At 40.3% G+C, this 26,221-nt stretch overlaps 1 protein-coding gene across 1 annotated transcript; it reads right to left on the bottom strand.

The window, feature by feature from the left end:
* Positions 1 to 307: 307 nt before the first annotated feature.
* On the bottom strand, positions 308 to 2,338 carry LOC310934712 (alpha-1-antitrypsin homolog; the record flags this gene model as incomplete). Its single annotated transcript, XM_083898507.1, has 5 exons — positions 2,321 to 2,338; positions 1,314 to 2,025; positions 857 to 1,127; positions 583 to 730; positions 308 to 499 (listed from the first exon to the last, which is right to left on the bottom strand). The coding sequence occupies exons 2-5, from the start codon at positions 2,014 to 2,016 to the stop codon at positions 308 to 310; spliced, it is 1,314 nt and encodes a 437-aa protein (XP_083754633.1). The 5' UTR covers positions 2,017 to 2,025; positions 2,321 to 2,338.
* Positions 2,339 to 26,221: the final 23,883 nt, after the last annotated feature.

Here is a 26,221-nt window from a genome sequence, read left to right as displayed (position 1 = left end):
GCAACACTGCAATAACAACGGTGGCTCAGTGTGTTACAGTCCAACAATGAGATGGAAACAATGCATTAAATTGTAATTAGACATTTTTCACCTTGCCAGGTTCAGATATTAGTGGGTAGTAAATGTATCATCAGACACATATTTTACTTCATAGAAGATTTCATTCATTATCTCACCAGTTCTTCTAAGGTCACTGCAACAGTGCTTTTCAAATGTGGAAGTAAAAATAAGAGAATGTTCAGAAGCTACTGAGACTTACTGCAGAGTGAAAACGTGACAAACACCAAACACCCGTTTCAAAGCAAATTTACGTGGATGTGGGGTTGTTGATCTTGCCCATGAAGAGGATGCTCCTTGTAGAATGCTCCAGGATGAAGACCAGGAAAGGCCTGTTGAGTTCCACGGTCTCGGGCATACTCATGGGCATAATTTCTAAGGTGGTGCCGGCTGCTGCCTCTGTTCCAGTTTCATCCACGCTGAGCACAGCCTGGTGGGACACCTGTAGAGGAATCGGAGCAGGATGGAGTCAGTGATAAGATAGTTCAGATAACAAACACGCAAGGACATATTTGCTGAACCTACCTTTGACAGTTTGAGTTTGACCTCTGTGGACATGCCAGAGAAATCAGCTTCGTTGGAGAAGGCTTCAGTGATTCCTAATTCAGTAAGCGTGCTGCCCAGAGAGGCATCAGCTTTGATAGAAAACTTTGGCAGGTGCAGACTCACAGAGCTGGGAAAAAGAATGCACAGTTGGTTTGCAAAACACACTCTGTGCAAGCTTTATAAGGAAATTAAATACATCTCTGTATAATATCCCCCTTCCTAGTATACTACCACGTTGAAATATCTCTCTTACTTCTTGTTAAGCTTGTCGTGCCAGTGGCTGATGTGGTCCTTGTTGATGAAGCCCTCCACCTCCTTCATTTTGCCTTCATCAGGCAGGACAATCAACATGGAGGTGTTCCCCTTGTAGGGCAGCCTGATGACGGTGGTATGGTTGTCGAAGTCCTGATAGAAGTCAAAACGTCCGGTTCTTCTCATCATGTCCACGTCAACCTTGGTGGTTTCGTCCACGTTGAAGTGTGTCTTGTGTGTCTGGTTTGGATTGAAAGGTTTCTCCCACTGTCCTGTGTCATACGGTGATGGAGGGGGGGGGGAAGAAGAAAGCAAATGTAGTGTGTGCATACGTCAAATGATAGCGGTATCAAGTTGTAAAATGGTGCGACAATAAAGTGGTTTGTTCTTTCCTTAAACAACACATGCTTCTGAGCTTCTACAGATGTAGTGTCTGTGTGTTTGTGTATGTTTCCTACCTCTGAAGAAGACATAGTTGATCAGCACCATGGCCATGTCAGGATCCAAGTCCTTCACCATATCTTTAATCTTGTCCTGTGTTCTACTGGCAATGAATCGGTTGATCTCAGCTGTAGCCTCTTCGGGTTTATTGAAGTCAACCATGAAGCTCGCACCCTTGTAGTAGTGCGTAACATCTGTGAGGAAGCTGTCCAGAGGACTGAAACCAGTGCGCACTGCAACAGCATTGCCAACATCCAACTGCTGATACTCCTTGCCTTCACCGATCATGCTTAAGAGGTGGTGATAGGCTGCGTTGATCTGGTCCTGGCTGTAAGCGCTGTAGCCCAAGGTGGAGAAGAGCTGACTCTGCGTTGTACCACGGGCTCCTGTCGACATCATGGACAGGGCGGTGGCGATGCCCAGTGGCGAGAAGAAGATGTTCTCACCAGACGCAGCCTTGGCATTCAGGCTTTTGTAGAGGGCAAAGCCGAAGTTGGCATGAGGATTGGCCAGCTTGCGGCAGGTCAGGCCGTTGTCATGACTGTGGTCATGACCGTGGTCATGGCTGTGGTCATGGCTGTGGTCATGACTGTGGTCATGGTTGTGGCCGTGGCTGTGGCCGTGACTGTGGCTCTGACTGTGGTCATGACCGTGTGGGTGTGCTAAAGTCACAGCCAGCAGCAGAGCTGCAAGAGCACAACTAGCAAAGATACCACGCATCGTAACAGCCTGTCAAATCAAATCAAGTAAATTAGGTTTAATAACAGTCGGTAACTCCCACTAATATTAATGAACAAATGTTTAGAAATAAAAGTATTTCATAATATAAAACCCTACTTTTTAAAAAAAATTATCAATACACATCCACAGATAAAACATGTATACAGAAATGATCAATTTCTCAAATGATGATATTTGGTTACTATGTCTTTAAAGCTTCACCTCCGTTAATCAAGTTTAGTAATTAAACGTGTTCGATGATCATCAGTCATCTAAAAACCAGATTCAAAAGTGCTTCACTTACTTTCAAGGTCCTCTGTGCTGCCGAAGAGTTTGACGGAAACTTCCCCGTTTTATACACCGACTCTGAGAGTCAACAGACAACTTGGTCAAAGATTAACCAGGACCAGTGCCTCATGTCTGATCAGTACTCAGAGATATAAGGCCGGCCTATCTTCACTGATGCAACAGAACTCACATTGCACAGCATAAAGAACCTCCAGTGACTTAATGGACGGCTTTAAACAAACTGTAAGTGTATCTGTTTTGCAATGTGTTGCATCACATGCTCACAGAAGTCATCACATGTTTAAAGAAACGAAGCGATACGACGGGGAATCGCAGGTCTGTCGGGATTCAAGGAGACACGGCTGACCCTCATTTTAGTCGGTGTGTCTTTCTTCAGTTTTCACTTGAAATCTGCTCTGAAACATCAAATGGTGCCTTTTCTAAAGGAGCAACATCAAAGTTAAAAGTCATCCTCAGGTATGATAACAAGTGTAGGATGATGTCATTTTTCCATCACCGTTACACTCGACTGCAGTCAGTTTTAATATCATAATGATTAAAGAATATTGCTGCCGCCATTATTGCAAATTGACAGTAATCATTAAAAAAAGATTCCAGACCTCATTCATAATGTTTGTTCAGTATAGAATATATATTAAAAGTGGATGTAGTCTTCTAGTTGAGGGTGAGTATAACCAGGAAGTAAAACTTCATTGATTAGCCACCATTTGAATGAAAGTCTTTGGAAAAATTAGTATTTCTCACTTGATTTACAATAGTGTTTCTGAATCCTGGTCCTCGGGGACTCCTTTGCTGCATGTTTTTAGATGTTTCTCTGCTTCAACACACCTGATTCAAATGAGCGGCTTGTTGTCGGGGGTTTTTGTAGAGCTTGATAATGAGCTGAATATTTGAATCAGGTGTGTTGGAGCAGGGAAACATCTTAAAAACATGCAGGGCAGTGGCTCCCCATTGGGAAACACTGATTTATAACATCAGTAAATCAGTTTTTCCTGAAGACTAAATGATCTCAATCACTAGTTTTACGTCTTCTTCAATAGAACACGATGTCAATTTTATAAATTGTGTTCCCTAGCTTCTGGTTTCAAAAGATTTTTCAAAATAAGTGTATATAAGACTGTGTCCACTCTAATATGAGGTCTATGTGGCTTAAAAAATGATTGTTCATAAATAGCTGTATAAAGCTGGGCTTCTCAAACCCAAGGACTCCCTTCATAATACTGTCTCCAATTAAGGATAGGCTTACTGCCCTGTAGTGTGTCATGTCACTGTCTTCAGCTTCACTAAATTACGAGCTGTGTTCCAAACAGTGAAGATCTGAATCCATGTCTTTGGATTCTTGTCGATGCAGCATACAGAACTCATCAATAACCTTTAGGCTGACACAGTTTATCCGTGAAGCAAACTGACGCACCATCAGTACAAATGGTTACACATTTCTCCCCGAGCTCTGTCTCGCTTATAGACTGTGTATAAAAATTAGCATAGGCTTCCGGTTGAAAAACCTACACCCGTTGTGAAGCGTTCTAATTTGTGGTTTGACTGCTGCCATGTCAGTTGTTTTTTGAGAGCAGAAGATCACAGACGTCGCCTGCGTCTTGGCACCAACTGCACAAAACAAGCTGTCAGTCACACTGGAATACACTCATATGTGACTGTAAAGTACTTTCATCTTATATGTTCCTATAAATGGGAACATCATTGACACAGCCTAAATCTGAGAGTAGCATTTCAGACCATTAACCCCTATGGGGAATATTTACTGTTATATATAATATAAATCAAGTCAGAAGTATAGGCTAATTATAGCCAGATGTCTGAAAATCTCCACAAATGTGTGATTAAGGATTGTTTTTATAATCTATTGTTGGGTTGCTGTTAAGCTCTCAGGTTGTTAGTTTGACAGTTACAAGGTCTTGGATCTTGAGACCCCACAGCAAGGAGATCCATGTGTGAAAAAAACATAGTGTGAGCTGACCTTCTTCCCAGCAGTCAGCTGAACCTACCTCGATTAATGGGCTGGTATTTCTAGTTATTTGTGATAGATCTGTTGTCATATCCATCAAACTATCTTCTATTTGTCATCTTTTATCACCTCCTTCTCTAAAGGGCTCGCATATGCTGAGGTTAAAAAAAAAGGTCTAGCAAATGTCTTCCAAAGCCTGCTATAGAAAAGTGTGTGTGCGTGTGTGTGTATGTGTGTGTGGGTGGTTTAGTATTGGGTTGAGGTTACAGTAAGGGTTAGGCATTTAGTTGTGATGGTTACGTCTATGAGTGTCCTCACTACGAATGCTGTGCAAATGTGTGTGCGTGTGTGTATGTGTGTTGGCAAATTATCTTTTATGTTCCTAGAAAGTGATTTCCAATAATTGCCCAAGATGATAAATATAGGAGAAAACAGATACGTCGCAGCAGCGAGGGAACAGCTGCAAAGAGCAAAAGAAGTGACAGAAGAGAAAATGCTTTTGTAATGGAGGACATGTTTTATGCCTGTGAATGAGTCACAGAGATTCATTTGTGAGGATGAATCACTGCAATTTTAAATGCATTTTGTCACTTTGTGAAAATAAAGGAATTGTCTATGCAACTTTCAAAGGTGCTGCAGAACAAACAGGGGGAGGAGACGGTGCAGTTTAGCTGCTGTTCTCTGGGTTTTCAGTATGATCTCCAATTCCCCTCAAATCAAGTCACTTCAGATGATGCATCAACAGAAAAAAAAAAAAAAAAACCTTCTACATCAAATATGCGGATGGTGATGTGCTTTGGCTTTAGGATTTCAAAACTGCAAATGAAAAAAAAAAAAACTGATTCTACAAGGAAGTGCAGTTTAAAATCGGTAAAAGATAACAATTCTCAAGGCATTTACATTTTTAATTTGTGTTGAACACAATTTATTTACAATTTAAAGAGCCCATATTATACCCCATTAACCCAAGTTAAACTAGTTCCTGATGCCCTAATGAACATGTCTGTGTCATGCTTAAGTCAAAATATCATAAGGATGAAGCACAATAGTAGTTCAATAACTCTGCCAAAACAGCCCTTTTCAGAATGCTCGGTTTTGTGCCTGGTCATTTACATGTGAATGAGACCCAGGTAAACACACCCACTGCTTCCAGGGGAGTGTCGATCTAACTTACTATCCACAGCCATACTGTCGCCACTTATCACCTATTGTCAAGCACCGTCGTCCCAACCCCCGCTCCATATACCCCATAGTAATGTCCGTTTACACGTTGTTACTGCGTTTCACCGTAATGCATGGTGACCACGATTTTGGCTTCTCGCGATCATAAAAACATTAGAATCGAAGAAAAACGATGAATGCGCCGCGCGGCGTGTATGTAAATTCCTATGCTATACTTACACTAAGTGGAACAACTAAAACATGACTGAGTCTTGTTTTTTCACATTTTTGGGACTGGTATGGCCCCCTGAGTCCCAAATATATGTACTTAAATGATTAAAAAGTTGATTTTGCACAATATGGGCCCTTTAAGATACGTGTTTGCCCCACTGACTTTTAATAAAAGTATCTTGATTTGCGATTTCCTAGTCAGTTTTTAAAACAGTAAATTTGCAGATGTCACCTGCAACAAGGCCCCGATTGGATCAAACCAATGTCCACTTATAGTTGATGGGCTTTATTGTCTATTTTCCTCTAAATGGGGACATTATTCATTAAAGTGCCACCATAAAACTAGCAAATGAGACCATTAACTCCTCAGGGAAATGTTTACTGATGTTAGAAGGAGGCTCATTTTCCCCAAAGAGTTCTTTTTGCAAACCAGTGGAGTCGCCCCCTGGTGGCTAACTACTATTTTTGTCCCACTTTCGGAAAGACTACATCCCTTTGTACTCTACAGTCTATATGGTTTCCCCTGATGCTGGCTTTGAAGGCAGGAACACATTGCCATGTTTTTATCTCATCTCTTTCTGTTGAGTGCCTCAATTGTTCTCAGCTCGATTTTGTCCAACATGACGAGCAACAGAGGGACACGACACGACCGTCCACCTGGGTATCGCTTCTTCATCATTTTTCTTTTGGACGAACAAAAAGGTGTTTGATTTTCACTGAATTCCAGACATGTGTTGGATCAACAATGTTCCCTCAGATCAGGACAAGTCCCGTGAGGTTGTTATATATCACGATTCCAGCATGATGTATGTCAGATCGCCCCCGCTGTTGGATTTGAACTCTTCTGTCTCCAGCCGCATGACCACATGAACAGCCTGAGGAGTGGTGACAGACAGAAAGAATAAAAAGAACTGGCCTGCAAATAAATAAAAAAGAGGGATGAGAAGAAAGTGTATTTTGGCGTTTTTATTGCACATTATCGATGAGAGTTTATGTGTGATATGTTTCTCAGGGGTCTCAGACAAATGCTTATACCAGGGCGGGGGAGTATCCCACTGTGACAAAGACAAATATATTTTGATGATGTTCCAGAGAAGTCGACCGAGTCTGGGAAAAGTGATGAGACCTCGGGAGATTTTCCAAACTGTGGGATTTCCTGAGTTGGAACTTAGGGATACACATTTCTGCCCGCCTGTGAAAACAATCTGTGTGTTAATGGATTTGCTCTGAGCTGTCTTGTTACAACTTGTGTGATCCAGACTGCAGGCTTTGACTCACTGATGTATAGAGAGCAGTAATTATTGCTGACTGAGAACCTACTCAGCATCATTCATCGTGCTCCCAAACAACAGACTGAAAGTGACTGCGGGGCACCGCCGTCATCGCGTTCCTCTGCGACATGGATCAATAACGTGTACACTCACAGATAAGCAAACACACTATGTAAAGGCCACATGCTGTAATCTACACAGGTCCACTTCCGTACACTCATATGGTGCATACCATTACCTAACTGGTGTTGGGCAAGTATAAATCAAAAGTACGAACTTTACCCTATTTTGGACGATATGTGTATAATTCCTCTATTTCTGCTTTTTGTTGTAGATTTTTCCATTGCATGGTTAAAAAAAACAAAAAACTATAGTCAACAGACAAATATGTTTCTACAACTATACAACACTGTGCAATATTAGACTTCAAGCTTTATTTTCCAAATTGAAGCTCTACAAGCTTAATTCAGGAAGACAAACGATTTCTGAAAACATCAGAGTGGGGGATAGTTTGACATGGTTTGCACCTCATTGGACTCTGATTTGTTTGTCATTAAGAAAACGAACAGGTTACAGATGAATTATGAATATAAATTGGAAAAGAGCGAGGTTATACGCCCATAAAAAGCACCTTCTGTGTGAATATGTTGCTACCAGCTGTCACAAGTGAGCATCTCCTCTCCATAAAAGACAAGAGCTTATGAAAAAAAGCTCATCTCTAATATGTTGTGCAGTGGGGTGGTGATGCATTGTGAGCAAACATTACTTTTCCTAATTTCGCTGAAATTCATTTTCATTTAATCTTTCCATTTGAATATATTTGTAGAGGTGTTTGTTTGACTACTGACTGTCTGTTCACATTAAATGTTTATTCCTTTAAAGTGGTAGTTCAGGTTTTTATGAGGTGACTGACTGCACTAAGAACACCACCGGCTCCAAAAGCCAGCCTGAGACACAAGATGCTTCCGCTCACAAAAAAAACTAACATGTATGTGCAACAGGACCACTCTATGTGAGCTTTAAGATCCGATTACTATCCAGTCATGGTCATCCCGCCTTATGTGACCTCCCCCTTTCTTCTTCTTCACGTCCTGTGTGATCCCATATGAACAACAAAAACAACGTTAGCTGCACGTGAAGTCTTGATATTGTACAGAATCCTCTGCCTTACAAAGCAGGGAAAGAAGTCATCTTCTAACTTTGCACTATTTTCACCGCTGTTGAGCCGACAACGTATCTCCGCTCATTTAGGTAATTTTCACACCTAATAGCCCGTCAGACTCGGTACGATTGGGGACACAGTTCACCTTAGGGATGCAACATTCAGCCTGTCTGAGTTTTCTTTCAAACTGAACTTCAGTGAAACAAATCGAACCTTTTGAATAACATATTCCCCTCCTCGCCTGAGGCGGCGCTGCATCAAGAATGACTGAAGGAGAAGACAAACAATGAACAAGAAAACTCACTCATCTCTTGGTTACTTCAGGGCAACTTCTGTTTCCACCACATAAGAGCAAAACATAGAGCTGCATCAAATCCTATCATCGGGTACTTGGGTTTTTATGTCGTTTATGTGAACATACAACACATACGCTGCAACAATGGACTAAGCCATTTCTCCCGGCTAGGGTTCTACACGCATGTATGTTTTGGTTGTGTTTACCCACAATGCTGGTGTGAATGCACCCTCAGTTGTTGTGGGTGGAGCAGGGATGCATCAGAGACTCATCAGAGACTCATTGCACTTGGTGGTAAGGCGCTATCCAATTGCAATCAGAAAACACATTTTAATTACAGGTGTAAAAGGGGCCTTTATCTCGATGTTTGACAGCCTTTTCTGACTGGAAACTAAAGTTTGTGTTGCTTTGTAAAACCCTCTACTACTACAACATTTGTGATTTTACATCACGACAAACAGGATTTATTGCCCAAGCTCTGCATCCACCATTAAGTTCAAATATGTGATTTTATGACTTTGGTGTTTGAAATCCATTGTTCAGATTTCCCTAAGCGACACAAACTAATCAAACACAGCAGCAGTAGACCAGCAGCTCCTTTGTCCCCGTAGGCTAAAAACACAGCTTTTCTTCAAGGAACACTGATGTGGGAGAGTGTGCATTCACCCCAGATTTCCACCCCTTCCACCTCCAACTCCTTCGCTATGTTGCAGATCTGTGAGAGCAGATATGATGGTGGTGTTCACACTGGAGTTGACTGTGAGCTGCAGGGGCCTCCAGTGCCTGGTTCCAACTCTCAGACCCAGAAGCGTTTGGCGCAGCATGGGTCTGATACCAGGTCAGCGGACGGGAATAAATATGGAGTGCTCTAGCTACAGTTGGACATCGGGCTCCGCAGTGGTTCTGGTGGTCAGGTCACAGTAAAGTTAACAGGTCAAGGATGTAGTTAGGGCCAGTACGTGAAACTGCGTGAACAGCTTGACCACTCGTTGCTTTCGCAGATGCCTGCTGGAAGAGCTTTCTCTTCCATAAAAAACTTAAAGCAGTGCTTGCAACATAAAACTCCACATTACTGACATCACTGCGGCTTGTCTTGCAGTCCCTCGTTCGGTCTGATTCAGAGACAACACCAAACTCCAGCTCCTCAGCTGCGGGGGTGGTGGTAATGTTGAAAGTGCATCGATCTTTGGTGCTGAGCTTTTGACCTGTGGGTTGAGCTCCAAGCAAACAATGGCAGCACGCTTTTATTTTCTTAGAATTTCACCATTTTTTGTGTGTGTGTGTGTGTGTGTATGTGTGTGTGTGTGTGTGTGTGTGTGCGTGTGCGTGTTTGTGTTTCATGGACATTTTAGGTTAGTGCATACACTCCCCCCCTAAATACACTCTGGTCAACATGGATTTTGAACAGTTATGCAACAGGTGTACTTACATTTTGCTCCAGTTTTAAAAGTACAGTGTGTAACATTTAACATTAAGGAGAGTTTATTAACAGAAATGTTACATACTACTTTTAATGTTGTTGTATGATTGCGTTTAATCACGCACTAACACAATTATTTGGTTTTGTAGCTGTAGTATTTGTTGATAGAGGTCACCATAATTCTTACGACACATGTTGCACAAATGACACAGAATGACTCTAGCCCACATAAACCTGATGACTCAACCAACAAAAAAGGGGGGAAGAAACAACAGAGTGGGAGAATCTAAGAGTGGAAAGAGCGCAAGTGTGTTATTCTGTTTGTTCTGTGGTATTCAAAGTAGTGGCCTCTAGGCTTGAGCCCGGCCCTGGAACTCTGCATCCAGATCTAGTTTCGAGGCTATTATCATTATTATTATCATACATATCATCACCATTATTATAATGCTATAATTAAAGTTGATATCAGTATATTTTTTATCAACAATCTCTGCAGCTGCTTATATAAATGACATTGTAGTTCTATAGACTCAGAACTCTGTCTAAACTTATAAGTTGATAGAATTGTTGTATATCTGCTCCTTGTCTCTTTCTTCTGTCTCTACCTCACCTCCCTTCTCTCCCCTCCTTCTGTTCCCCATTTTTCCTTTCACCCCAACCGGTCGAGGCAGATGTCTGCACATCTTTGAGTCTGGTTCTGTCAGAGATTTCTTCCTGTTAAATTTAAGGGGGTTTTTTTCTCTCTCCACCGATGCCTAGCTTCATTGTGTGATTTGTTGGGTTTCTCTGCTCTCCATGATGTTGTCTATGTATAGTTGAACTAGGGGGTGGAGCCCGATCTAGGCCTTGCCAGGTTTTCAGAATTTCAGAAACCAAATCAACCCTGACTTTTTTTAAGTTTTTAAACCAATTACAACATGTTGACTGTTAATGCTACATACATTAAAATTGGATTAATTGGGGGGTTTCAAAGTGGCATTAGACTCCGACCTTATCAGAGCATTTTTAATTAAGTATACTTTTTTTATTAATTTTATTTCTATATTAAATTCATTTAGAAAAGTGTTTAAAGCATTTTTTGGGTTGTTAAATAGATTTTTGTTAATTTGCCTTTCCCCTCTCTATTGTCTTCAATTCGCCATCTCCAAACTTTTATATTGAAGTCGACAGGAGAGAGGTGTCAGAGATATCTGATCTGTGAATGAGTGACAGTTATGTGAGTGACGTGGAGCGGGGGGGGGAGGGGGGGGGGGGGGGTGAGCGCAGAGCAGATTGTTGTGTTCAAGTGTCACCGTTTAAATTGGTTTAAGCTGAAACACAAACACATCTTTCTAAGGGGAAGGTTAAAACAAAGCCCAAGCCAGACCAGAGTCCGAGGTAATGATGTGGTAATTGGCCCGAAGCCCGGCCCTCGAGCTGTCGGCCTCCTCAGGCTCCAAAGCAGGGATCTAATTCAAAGGCAACCTTAGTACACTCTGCTGCTCTTCTGTTTGTCTCAACTTTAGATGTCACTATTGCTTACAAACTGGACCTTTAATGTGCACATTGAGGTATTCCATCATAATGTGCTTCACAAAGTAAAATCCTAAGAATACAGTATGTTTTATGCGATGGAACCAGGAGCAAGCGCCTGCTTTATCATTTATCACAAAAGTCATAAAAATGTCAGAGAAAATGTCTACATTGTTGGTGAACTTTTACTTCAACGCAGCAAGTGAGTCTAAGAAATGTCAAAGTGCTCATTAAATATTATGAGCCTAATCACACCATGTCAACACGGCTTCTAATTAAACAACAAGCCCTATATGGAATACCCAGCAGGCAGCAAACTGCTATATGGGCAGTCTGTCATGCCAGACACGTCCCGCTGTGATGCTGCAGTGCCACCATGTGGAGCAATTCTGCCATTAAAGTAAACAAACAAAAGCATCTTGGACGTGGGTTCAGCAAAAACACACAAAAACCAACATGTGTGCAGTGTGTGAGCGGGCAGCTGAAAATCTGTGCAACAACAGAAAACAATGTGTTTATCTGAGACTATAGCCCAAGTGACAAATTATATCTGCTGGCAGCGAGAGGCAAACATAATCATTAAATGTTGCCTTGAGGGAAATTTAGTGACACAGATAAAGAGTCAACGCAGCCCTAAGTGTCCCTGTTTGGCTCATTAGTGGAAACTGGGCTAATAAGCATAGCTTAATAAGAAGGCTTTACAGCGGGGGGGCCTCAGAGGTTCATTTCAGGCAGGATGAAGCAGCAGTAGAGCAGGATCCACAGGGCTAAGAGAATTTGCAGCTCTAATGGGGTTATGTCACAGGAGGCTGCAGAGGACTGAAGAATGAATCCTCCCTCACCACTGCAAAGTAGATAAAACACAGGAGAATTGGTTTTAAACTAAAATTAGCTACTTATATATGTGTTATCAAGAAACAAAAGTTATGCATAATCAATAACAACAAAGCAGAGACACAAATGTAAGTATCTGTTTAGTCTGTGTGGAAGAACTGGCTCTTAGAGCAAAGTTCTGCCCCCCAAACAATGACTGTCCCATCGAAGCAGAAGTGGATTTAGTGAGAGAGAGATATTGAACAGACAAAACTGTAGAAGGTATAATCTTTTTTCTTTTTTTTCTTTTTTTAAGTCGAACAGAAATAGAATCACACTTTTCAAAAGTTTACATTTACTGCAAATGGTGACATGAACAAACAAAAGCTGTCACGAGCAAACGAGAGTGACCCAGTTTTATTTTTTTACGGAATTATGGCCTACATTTAATGATCTATTGCTTTCTTAATGATTACAGAATTCAATGTACATATCCATTATGGCACCTCAGTTACAATAATAGCGCTAAATACACTAAATACTATGTTATAATCATCTTGAATATATTAATACATAGATAATATTTATGAATGCAAGATTCTTTATTGTGCTCTATAGTGCTCTGTTTTGTTCCACGTATTCACTATTTTACTTGTTAAAGGTGCCTTATGTAAGAATGTGGCCAAAAACGGTTACTACATTCAAATTTTCAATTCAAATTGGTTGCTCGGCAGCTAAGACTCTACAGACTGCAAATGATTGGTAGACGGCGGTAGGTGGCACCACATGCAAAAACATGATTTCAAAACATAAACATGATTTGCAGTCTGCACAATATTTCTTTTAAAGCAAATATTTTGTCTGTACTGTTGTTGTTGGTGAGTTCAGTTTGTTATATGAACATTATTCCTGAGTCTCTGTGACATATTAGGAGGATTTTATGACCAGTTGCTTTAGATTTATTACATAATGCACCTTTAAGCATGATTTATTTTTTTGTGATAAATTGTGTGAAAAACTAAAGCATCATTTTAATTCTATATATTCTATATATCACTTGTTACCTTCATATATTCTTGCTACATGTTATACTAGAAAGTCCAACAGGAGCCAATAAACCACATTATGTTATTTAGGGACGTTGGCACTTGCACCAATTTCAGTCAAATGTGTTATTATTTGTAATTATTTGCCAAAATCCTAAGTTAAGATCTTTGAACGTAATGAAGTGCTGTATTTACTTGTATTTCCATGACTTGCACAAGTGTTGCCATGGTTGCAGGAGAGAAGTCAACACCTGATGAGTTGTCACCAGTCAAGTGATTTCTCCCACTGCCAACAACACAGGAGAAAACGGACGTGCCGCATCGTCTAGTTTGAGTTTTGTTATCTTAAGAATGAGTGGCCTTGTGCGCCCCACAAGCCAGACTGAGTCAGCGTGGGTTTGATTTATTTCTCAGCTGTGTGAGAAGATTAAAATATAAGAAGAATACAGCTGAGTGACTGTCTGGTGATTTGTGTTGAGCAGCCAACAGTGGCAGACGACCTGCCACACAAGCTTTAGACTGTTTTCGTTCTTAAAAAATAAAGTTTTGCAGCGTTTGTATTTTCAAACGGAATAAAATCGAGTTGCTTTCAGCCAACTGTTGTTGTTCAAATTAACTTACACGAGCATTCTACAGCTAAACTACTAGCGACAGCTGCTGTTATACTGGAACAGTAGGCAGGATTTGTTTTGGCATTAATCATCAATAATTCAATAATAATAATAATAATAGTAGTAACCATAGGAGCTTTCAGGTTAATGTAAATAAAGTGATTTTAAGAGAGGCTGACACTTCTGCACTGGTCTTGCAGAAAAAAGGACTGTAAAAGAATTGGATAATAAATGCAGTAAAACGTGTTAATATCGACAGAGTTTCGGAGACGGAGGCATTGCTTAGGTCATGAGCCGAGCTCAGAACAGAGGGCCGCGATCCCTAAAAGGTGAGTATTTTTGATGTGGATAAAACTCATGATTTAATTGACTTGCTCTAATCCTAAACCTGGCCCTGCAAGTCAGAAATAATACTGACATTTGGGATATAATTTATGCATTAGTAGACCCATGGTTTTATATTCACTATTAGAGCATAAACTAGATTGACTGATTACATACTTACTACCACAGCTTATTACTTAATTTAAAAAAATAATAATAATAATTAAAACATACCTGATTCAGGTATAGTTGAAACTCATGTGGTAACCAATGATAATCTAACTTTTAAATATATTTGTGTACATTTTTGAATATATTTTGCCCAAAGTCTGACTGTGAACTGGCTCCTGTATACAGTGTGTTTTTACTCGAAAGTGACAAACAGCAAAGCCTACCTGAATGAGTGAGAGCGTGTTCTGCTGCTGTTATCACCAGCATGAATGACGACTCCATCAGTGTCACCGTCTGAGGTCGTTCCCTCCACATGATCATTGGTTCTTGTCGTCTCTTCACTTATTTTAACTTTCCTAATCTTCAGTTCTGTGTCTTTTCCCTCTGCTCTTGTAAAGTCCATTGATCGTGTGACTTTGTCTGTGTACTCCTGTTTGTTCTTGTTCTTGGCCAAAGCTTCTGTTTGGGGAAAAGTGTCTTTCTGATTCTTTTTTCCCTCCTCTTCTTCTTCTTCACACACAACCTCAGCACTTAATATTTCATCATTTGCCACAAATCCCTCTTTTAAGCTGTCTTTAATTCCCCTGTCTTCCTTCATAATATCACCCTCTTCTTGTCTGTCCTGCCCTTTCATAAAGGCTGAATGTTCCTCTTCCTCTTCATTAACTACCCTCTTCTTATTCACTTGCACACTTTTTACAACAAGTTCTGTGACAGTCTCTTTCTCGACCTGATTCTGCCAGCGAGAAATGTTGTGAATCTCTGCTTTTTCTCTTTTATCATTTCCATGTGTCACCAGCTGAACATCCACTGTCTCCTCCTCCTTCTCTCTGTCAACAGAATCGCCAGAATCATTAATCTGCCCTCTAACAACTCTCTCCTCCCCTGGTTTCTCTTTGCTCGTGCTTTCATCTTCTTGCTGCACATCGCACACAAGTCTATTCTTTGTCATCGCTCTGGAAATATTTCCTCTTGTGTCCAAATCAAACTTCCTGTGAGGCAGAGACTGGGCTTTGAATTCAGATTGCACAGAGGGGGCTTCCTGACCATGTAACATCTCACTTCCCTCTGAGGACTTTGACTCTGCATGCATTTCCTCCACTGTCTCCTCTTCCACTCTTGCTACTTGTCTCTTTGGCTGATTATATGGCTGGAAAACCTCTTTGTTCAGATCCAGGATGTAGCTGTAGGCCTCCTCCTCATCCGAGTCCAGCACTGATAAGCTGTAGATCCCCTCCTCTGAACTCAAAGAAAAGTTAACTCTTGGCTTGTTGTTGACCTGATCTGACCCTTTTTCCATCCATGATCGGATATCCGGGTTGACTATGCTTGCATCCATTGGACTGGGCGGCTGCTTAGTGCTTCTACACCTTCCTCTCTTGTTGTTGAAAGGTGAGGCGGCAGCACTGGCTGCAGATTGCTCAGTGATATTTTGGCCCTGAAGAGATGAGAGGATGTCACCATCGCTGGAGGAGAGGTCGGATGAAACTGCTTCCTTTGTGCGGAGCGAGGAGGATCTTGTGGACCACTGCTTCCACAGGAGCTGCTCGCTGCTCTTCTCCAAACCTCTGAGCAAAGCTTGAGCTTCTGCACTGTCAGCACAGGTCTCTCCGAGGCTGACCGACTCAAGAGAGCCAAAGTTAGGGATCTCAGGAACCTCAGTATCCGTCAAAGGATCCTGTGACACAGTGTGTACACGGAGGTTACTAGAGTTGTAACGATTAATAGATTCATCGATTCATAATGAACTATTTAGGCCCACTTTATATTACACTTTTCGAAATGTTGGCGTTTACAACTTTCCTCTTTACTTGCTCGACTGTACGATCGTAGCCGGCCTCCCGCATCCGCTGTTGCATTTTTACGTAGGCCATCTTGTTCCTGGATGACTCCAACTTCTTCTGGATCTCATCCTCGGACCAGATACTGATCAGGCACTTGGTTTCAGAGGCCATCCTTCACCCCCGCCATTTTTTTTTTTTGGAATAAAAGTCCAGCGGTATATGCTAATTAGCACGCAATATATGCTAATCGCCTAAACCCTGATCTCCCGCTGTCGCGAGCCCGACTCGTTCTCTTTATACGCACTTTGACGTTGTCAGGGACTCCCGCTGAGTTGTCGGGCGACCACTTCGCAGTTGTCGGGAGAAAATTTGAAGACAACGGGAATTCTCTTTACACTGGGTTCCCGCGGTCGCGAAAAGCGTAATGTAAAGTGGGCCTTAGTTTCTTTTCTCCTATAACTAAATTAAATCTAACTGAACTAAATATGATGAACAAGATGTGGCATTTTGAGGTTGGTGAAGCACTGACCAACACTTTTTACTTTTCTGACATTTTATGGACCACACAACCTGTGCTCATGTGTTACTTTGCATGCTTTTTAAAAATGAGTCATGTCATGGTATCCATTGAATATGAAGTATAAAAATTGAAAGCAGAGCTTGCTTTAAAATATATTAACCAACTTTCTGTTACTGTTAGAGTTCTGTGATTAATGTCAATAATATTAATAACTGAAACTGCAATATAACCAAGTACAATATCCAAATCAAAAGATACTGCAGTTATTTGATGTCATGTCACATAAAAATAATTGTTTATGTAAATTTCCCCACTGCGGGACAAATAAAGGACTATCTTATCTTATCCTATCTTACATGACAGCATTATGATGAAATCTTGATCTTCAGATAAGAGAAAAAATGTTTGGTTGACAGATGCTAAAAAATCAAAATAAATCTAATCTAAAAATGACAGGTAAGATGGAACAATAATCCTCATATCACATATGAATGATGGCACAACTGCAGTATCTGTCAAAAATATTCACAGTAGGATATTTTGGCCATATTGTGCAGCTCCCAGGTGTAACCTGCTAAATATTAAGATAAATCAGAGTGTATGTAACTGTGTTCGATGAAAGTCCAGCAAATCCGCCTGATTGTTGTCTTTTTTGAAGCATTATTAATATATTTACATTTTAAAATTACTTCACACATGATTGTCCCATGCTTGAAAAAGCCACACTGACCTCATCTGTGTGTGACCAGTGCCCCAGGAACATGGACACATAAGTGATGATGGACCGCTCATCTGGTGACGTCTGTGTCAGGTCTGTGGGGTGAAAGCTTTCACTCATTAGCAACATGGACTGTTACAAGACTTTCCTGTAGGTGGAGAAACAGTTGATCTTCAATGTCAGCTATTGGGGAAAAAAAAAAACTTTTTAAATTCCAAAAATCCTCTGCGGTCCAACAAAACCCTAAATTATATGTTAGTTATTTTATAACCAGGGCGAAAACATTTGACCTTTAAATCAGGCTTCTGCATATCTACACGACAAAACATGATACTTTGACTTAACGTGAGAATAAAACCTCGAAAATGATTGCCTTAAAGAATGTAAGTATATGTAACTAATATCCTTAATCTGTGTTTACTTTATATCTATAGTAAGTTCAATTTAGCTGTACAACTTACAAATAGCAATGTTGTGTTTTTAAGTTCAGGGTATAATGAGGTGACCTCTCTGGGGGTCCAGATGATCCAAACATTTGATTTGGCAGATATATTTTTTTTAATGCTAGATGCCCTTCCAGCTAAATGTATACAGGATTGAGTCCAGCACAAGGACTACATGGCAATCATTTGCTAGGGAACTTTATTAAAAACAAATCCTTAATATTGCACGATTTTTTGAAAATTAATGACAAAATTGAACATTTTAAACTTTAATGAGCTCTTGTGGCCCACCTGCAGTACCTTCACAACCCATCAGGGGGCTGTAGCTCACACTTTGGGACTCAATGGGATGCAGAAAATGATTTTGAAACACTCTTAAACACTACATGCATGAATGACCTTTGCTAATTTAACCTCATCTTAGTCTGCAGGCTCTTTTTTTGTCATTCTCTTCATCATTCAGTTGCGACTTTGTATACATTATTCAGATATTTGTTTTTGGTAATCAATTAGCTCTTACCTTCAGGCTCCAGCAGAGGCGGTATGTTCAGACTGTGATGGGCGATCGTGAAGGCCTGCTGAATGTTTTCTTGCGGTTCTCTGGACAGACTCTCCCTCAGGTCAATCAAGTCTGGGTTTATCGACTTAATCATAACTAAGAATGCCAGACCACTTCTCCAGCTCTTCCCAAAGTCATTTACCTCCACCCCAAACCTACACATTTCAAATTACATAATTGGGAAAGATGTGGTTCTGGATGATTCTTTGACCAAAATGACTTTGTAAGTGATTGGCTCTTGTTTATGCTCACTTTGACGTGCATCTTTGGACCCACTGCAGAAGAGTCTTGATAGCTTTTCCGTGGTACTTTGGCTCCTTGGCAGCCTTTCTGCTTTTGCTTGGCAAGGTGTTGCAGGAGTAGATGCCAATATCATCTGGCTGCAGAGAGAGGTCAGGGGAGGAGGAGTAACTGCTCTCTGGTAAAGATGAGAGGCTGGAAGACAAACATCTCCGAAGGCCTGTCGTCAACTCCTTTACCTGTTTTTGTAATAAAACAGCAAAGGTGTTTGCCAGGTCAGCAACAAGAAGTTTGACAATATCATAGAATAGATATTAGAGTGATGTCATGTAGGTTTAAAAGGAAAAAAAAAACCTACCTGGAAGTGAAGGATGATGTTCCAGATGAGGTTTAGAACAACAGAAGGAACTCCATCAGCGATACCAGAGGCATCAATGCCAAGCAGCTTCACCTGAGTGACAGCAGGGAGGAGACATCACTCAAAAATCTAGTTTTTCTGGAGCTGAGCGTGAATGTAATGCATGTCGAAACAACATCACTGCACACGCAAACACACTCACGTGTCTATCATCCAGGAAAGCCAGGGCCTTGGAAATGTTGTTGAGTCTGAATATGCGGCACGAAGATGACCTAAACCTGTAAAGCTGATATTAAATATGAAATATTAGTGTGTGTAATGTAATGCACTTTACTGTATTTCTATAGCCATTTACAACAACACACACAGTTGACCAAAGTTCTTTACAAATTAAAAGCATTACCCCGTGTGTGTGTGTGTGTGTGTGTGTGTGTGTGTGTGTGTGTGTGTGTGTGTGTGTGTGTGTGTGTGTGTGTGGTAGCTACATATGATGCTCCATTCAGCAGCTGGTGTGCTCATCCTAGCATTAAGGCAAAACATACGGACAAACATCTGGCTTGTCTCGTTCTAAAATGACCCGAGACAATAAGATATTTTTTGTTTTCCCACTTCTTCTGTCATGCGCAGTGGATTTGTGATTCAAGAAATTCCTGAAGTTGTTGTTTTTTTTGGTTACACCACAGCAACAACAGGATTCCAGGAAGTCACTAAGATAAAGTCAAATGTGCCTATTTTTTTATTTTTATTTATTTTATTTTTTTAAGCAGACAAATCAAATAAGATGTAAACAGATTGACTGAATTTTACAAGTGGAGTATTTTGGTTTTATCTGTGAAGTCAATCAGGATGTGAGAATACCCACCGGGTGGCGACACCGCTGGCAATGAGCCTATTTCACTGTACATTGATAACATCAGTAAACATGTTACTGAGGAGGTCATGATCGCAATCAATAGTTTCAGGTGTTCTGTAGCAGAATATGATGTCAATGTTGATTTTGTAAATTATTTTCCATTTAGATAAAACAGAGCAAATTATACATTTCAAGGCTTCAAAATAAGAGCAGATTCTTATGGATGACATCACAGCCAGTTACCACTTAATTTGGACGTTGTGTCCTTTTTCAAATCTGCCCAGATAAGTTAAGCAGGTTGTAATTTGGAGCTTTGTACTTTAATCAACATAGAAAAGAAAAGATAAGCATGTGTGTTGAAATATGAACCATTTCTTTAAATCTGCATAATTTGAATAACAATGCACTTGGTAATAATGGTAATAAATGTTCACTTTATTATGAAATAAAGCCACATTCTGTGAAAACCTCCTGCATTTTATAATAAAAACCCTAATGCATTATGTAATAAACATTGCCATAACTTTTTTTTTTCATAATATAAGTTATTATGCACGCAGGAGATTTATCACAAACGCGGCAGAGTATTGAATAGTGTGGTTTTACGAGATGATAAAGGGAAAATGTTTTACATTATTTCAAAATGAGGTGCTGTTATGTAATGTAGCTTCACAGGGTCCTTATTTGCTGAGCAATAGGTCTGCTCTTTTGGGAACAACAGATTATTTTCAATTTCTTTAATAGCCTTGCCAACAGGGGCATTGCAGCAGGGACTCCACACTGAGGCACAGCTCCCAAAAGAGGCCGACTTCTTTTTTCTCAGTGACTATAATGTTGTGAAAACCTAAATTCTATAATCACAGGTGTACAAGCCACCACATAATGTTAGTTATGGAGGTCTACTTACATACATTAACTTGTTTTTATGGTCAAAAACCTCCTAGTTGCTGTAAACGAGCCGATTTCAGTCTCAACTCTCTCACTCAGAAGATAGACTGTGTTGTGATTGGCCAATACCCGGAAGTGACATATTCAGCACACCCGCTCTCAGAAGCACAGCTCCCCCCTCTGGAACGGTGGATGCACTGCTACTCATTATCAAAACATTGTTTTAACAGTGTTTAAAAATAACTTCTTCACGACTCCCCACCGTAGTCCCTTTTATGACTTTGACCCAGAGTCAGACCCAGAGTCAGAAGACACTGTCGCTCGTGAAACACCTCCACAACGGACGTTATTCTTCTTCTGCGGTTCAATGTACGCAACCGCATGTGCCCGGACTAGTGCCCGGAGCAGGACGATCTGCTGTTCAGGAGAACAGCCGGTTTATGTAACTGGACCGGGTTTTTTGAGAGAGATTGCAATAAAACACAGCGTTCTCAGCAGTGGTTGAACTGTTTGTTTAGAACCTTCAGGGCTTCATAAACAAGGTAATGACGCAGATACACACTAAAAAAAACAGCGTTAATTGGAACTTCCGGTCTAGGTCCGCTTTAAAAAAGGAAGCAAAAAGCAGAAAAGAAAAAAATGACAGTTGGTTCTATGTAGTGAAACCTCCATGTCCATTTTGAGCCAGCCCAGTTTGCAAATGCAAAGTGAAAAGCTTATTATTTTTGCAGTGTTAGGTTTGGTTCTCACTAATTTGCAGCCAGACAGCTCCTCCAGCAGGGCCATGAGTACTCTGCCATCCTGGACGTCTGTGAACAGGTCGTGCACTTCAAGTGGAGGGTCACACTGGAAACAACAAAACATAAACCTCATCTGTGATTACAGTAACATAACTTTTAAACAATAAAAAAGGTAAAACGCATGTGTTAAGCTGGACAAGCATGTGTCCTTACTCTCTGCAGAAACACATTCATCCACCTAGTGAAGGTTCTCGTCTGCGCCGCGTTCCTCTCATCTGTGGAAACAGAGACAGAGACTTGGCTCAGCATGTTGCAGTTTTACAAGTTAGTAGTCTTGCACCAACGCTTTCACAAGCCTTATTAAATGCAGTGAGCAGCAGGGTTTGTGTGTAATGGAATACGCAGCAAAACTCTGACAGATTATTGTAAGGAGCATATGTTCCCCCTAAAGACTACACAATAGGAAGGTATTTATAAATGGTGCAACCTTGTCTTTTAATGTCCCTTTTATTACGTACATTACACAATGCCAAACACACCGACCTGGAAAATGACTATTAGAAAGGCAGCTAAGAAGAAAGTTCGCTTTTAAAAAGTACAATAAAGTTTATAGACAGTGATTTCATTAATATTGTAAGACAGTGGGTGCGTATAAAAGCCCAGCTCCAGACAAGTATTCCTCGTCACTGTACCTTGAGGCTGATGCTGATCGCTGATCCCTCCAGATGATTTCTTCAGAGAACCGCTCATTTTCAAAAGAACATGTCAGACACTTGTAACAATTAGAAGTGCTCTGAGGTTTCACTACAGAAAAAAGGAGGAAGAAAATGCAAAGTGAGGCAGTGTTTCTTGTCCCAACACGCTGATACCTTCCACTTCCCCCTTGAGACGACTCAGCGTGAGTTGAGTCCTGTTGGCAGGCTGTAGCTCACATAGCTCTGTCTGTGAGTGGAGGCAGCTGCACAATGTGTTGGGGTTTTAAAATAATAAACATGAAAGAATCAGCTGGGAACACAATGTTAGGTGACTGTTAACAAAGACCTGTAAAGACCTGTAATAAAACAGTTCAGAGTGACTTGTTGACATAAATACCTGCATTTCTCAGAGCATGCTGGGAACAGACTTGATGAATGAGAGAGGGAAGCCAGGGTTTTGATTTTAGCAGATTTAGAAATGATTGCCTTGGTTTACCAAGGCAAGATGGCAATTTTGTGTGAATCCCAATAGGTAGTCTACTTTGGATGACGGCTAATGGAGGCCTTTTCACCATCAGTACTGCACACCATAATTATCTTGTACAGATTCCATTTTTGCACTGCACTTTATTCTCAGAGTTCCTACACATTTTCCATTTCAAAATTCCAGACTTTTCCAGACTCAAATTTCCAGACTTCTCTGAGGATTTTTCAGTCAATATTAAACACCTGAATGCCAATTGTTAGATGCTTATTATGTAAATAAATGCTTTTAAAATCCTTCACTAATTTTTCAGAAAACTCGCATTGACCCATGACACTATCACGGTAGACAAAAGGTGGCTGGCTCGACGACATGTATGGAAAATAATAAATAAATGAGAATCGCAGTCACAGTAACAGTAACCATGGTAACTAGACACCATTCTTCAGCCAGCTTGATTATTTCATATCAGTGTCTTGTCAAACTGTCAAGTTGTCATCAACTTGTTTTGATTTGTATATATTAATATATTTAATTTTAGGAAGTGAGATAATAGTCTGGAAACACAAAAAAATTTCCATACTTTTTTCCCTTATTCCATACTTATCCAGACCTGGAAATTACTCTAATTAAATTGCATACTTTTCCATGCTGCGTAGTAACCCTGTATTCTGGCATCAGGAAGCCAAACATACAAAAATTACAGCTTATACAAACAACTAATGCTTAGTGTCCACACTACACTACACCAAACCTTCACTGGTTATCTGTGGGTTTCAGACTTGATGTTATACTAGTTTTAAAGCATTGAACAGTCTGGCTCTTGACTATATCTGCAATCTGCTTGCCTATACTGTACCACTGATTGCCTGTGATCCTCCTGCAGGGCCATAGTAAGTAAATGTGGCCTGTAAATCTCAGACAACTCACCATCTCCGTATAAATCTCCTCACTTTAATAGCACATTCTCAATGACTTTTGTTTCTCTTTGATTTTAAACAAAAAACTCAAAACACCAGCCCAGTTTCATATACAATGCAACACCACATGTGGTGTGTACATGATATTATACCAAAAAAGATGAATAAAGAAAATGATCCCTCGGGTTTTAAATAAATGATAAAGGGATAGCATATCAAATGGATCAGTTTCTGAATGTAGCACACATGTAAGTCACAACAGATCAAACAGTTCTCTCACTGTCTTTTTATGTTGATCCACTGCAGTATGAGATTCTTACTCACAGCATGAGTGAGAATCTTTATCACACATTTTTATTAAATTTTGTCTTTCAGACATTCTAGCGCATTAAAACTTTGTTTCAAAAGCATATAAATTATTATTTTTAAGAACTCATAAAAGTTACACTGTATTATAAAAGTTTTCATTCCACTCTTCCCCATGGCCAGTGATTAAGTATTTTATCTATCCTAACTTAGCACAAAAAAGTAAGGAAATGTGTGTTTGGTGGATTATTTCTTTGTGTCTTTGTGTCACTAGCTTGGTCACACACTGCTGTGGAATGACAACCCAATTTTTCAACCAGCATTTGTCACTCTGGCAGGAATAGCACGTTCAAGCTGATCCCACTAGTTTTCTGGCACATTTTCCATGGGTGCAATCCACACACTCAACATCAATGCTCATCCCACAAATATGCATATTCTTTACAAATATGGCACCATTTAAAAGGGACATAAATACATAACCCACCAAACACAGCATCATTGTGATGTTACTTTTACACATAAAACTTATATATATTTTCAAGTGCACATGAAAATACATTTTATTTTCCAAAATATAAGTTTTATTCATTGGTGCAGTATAACAATGAGCATAGAAACACATAATGAACTCTTGTACAGCTATGTAAAACTGGACAAACATCTATGTATACTCAACAAAAATATAAACGCACAAACTTAAAATAAAAAAATAAAAATAGAACGTCATGACATTTGCTCAGATTCTTGATGCATTTGTTTATGGAATGATTTGTTTTGCTCAAACCCAGTAGTCCAGTGTCACTTGGCCTCTCCTATTGACTACAATCTCAGATTGAGTATTTCAACTCACGAGAGTCATGGAGCAAAGTGGCAGAGTGGTGGTCAATATGCGTGACCAGTACACAGACACACCTTATGGTCTGGTCAATAAAAGGGCACACCAAATTGTGGACTTTTGTCACTTGTCAATATGCCACAGATGTCACAAATCATGAGGGAGTGTGCCATTGGCATGTCATGAACTGAATGTGCATCATTCCACTGTCAACCGCCTGTGGACTCTTTTCAGAGAGACTGGAACGACAGTGAACTGTGTTCCAGTTTCCCAGAACGACCGGACAACTTTAAGTGGCTCTGCTGGAGGAATGGCCACGATCGACAACCTGGTGATGTCCATGCGTCGCTGGTGTACCGCTCTGAGTGAGGCTAATGGTGGACTCACACGTTATTGAAGTTTGTGAACTTGGATCATCGACCCCCGTTGTGTTTTTCCTGCCATTACTCCAGGACTTTTGTTTTGAAATTGATCCTAATGCTCGCAAATTAAAGCCACTTTATTGATAAACTGTTATTTTTTGATAGTTACTCTATTTTGTCACATAACTACAAGTTTTTCTTCGTGCATTTATATTTTCGTTGAGAGTATGCAACTTTTATATCAGCTTGGATCATTTATCACTGGAAAATATATGACAGACAAAACTAAGTAAAAGCATCTAATTTAACAGTAGACATATGCCATGTTTAGCGTCTAGGACATTAATTTAAATGAGTTGCAATATAACCATGACTATTCACAATAATAAATACAACAGAATTCTGTGCCAATATTGCCTCACCCTCACAAGAGAACATCGATAAATCTAAAACGTGATTAAGAAAAAATAATCTTCAAACGGAGAAGAGAATCCCCCGGAGAAATTTGCATCTTATAAATGACACCGTCTGTTCATAAATCACAGCAGCACAACGAAGTACTGAACAGATGAGGATTGCTGCATGAGGTCAACGCTGAAGAATACTGAACTTGGCATCACTGGCTGCTCTGAATAAGTCAAGTTTATCACAAGACAAATTGACCTATTTGACTATTTGAACAGCTGACACAGACTAATGACTGGCGAGACCAATGCTTTTTGTACCCTGTTGTTTCATCTCTCTACCATTGATTGCTCTAATCTGTTATCTAATTGTTGTGCAAAGACAGAAGACAAATAGGATTTTGAAGAAAGGTTTAACATGATCAGATTTTGACTCCAGAGGAGATAAACTGATTTGAGACTTCAAGCCTCCAAAAGAGGGCTGTACTCAAAAGGCCTGGACAGAAATTTCTGAAGACAACGTGAGTGATAAATGAGTGAAATCATTCTTAAAATAAAGTAGTAACTAGTGAGGGGGTATAGGAACAAAATGATAGTTAAAATGATGTTATTGTGACAGCTGATAGTGCCCGGCAGGAACAGCTTCTCCTGCTGCAAAACAATATCCAGCTGCAAGGTTTTTTTAATCTACCTGCCTCAAGAAAGGTGATAGCCATGGAAAACGGGCGGGGCACCACCTCCGTGGAAAGCAGGTTTCCTGTCCAAAGAACATCGCACGTGAAACTCCTGATACTCCTGAAG

This window comes from Microchirus variegatus (assembly GCF_963457635.1).
Source record: "Microchirus variegatus genome assembly, chromosome: 12".
NCBI classification, from domain to species: domain Eukaryota; kingdom Metazoa; phylum Chordata; class Actinopteri; order Pleuronectiformes; family Soleidae; genus Microchirus; species Microchirus variegatus.
This window is presented reverse-complemented; position numbering and strand designations above follow the sequence as displayed.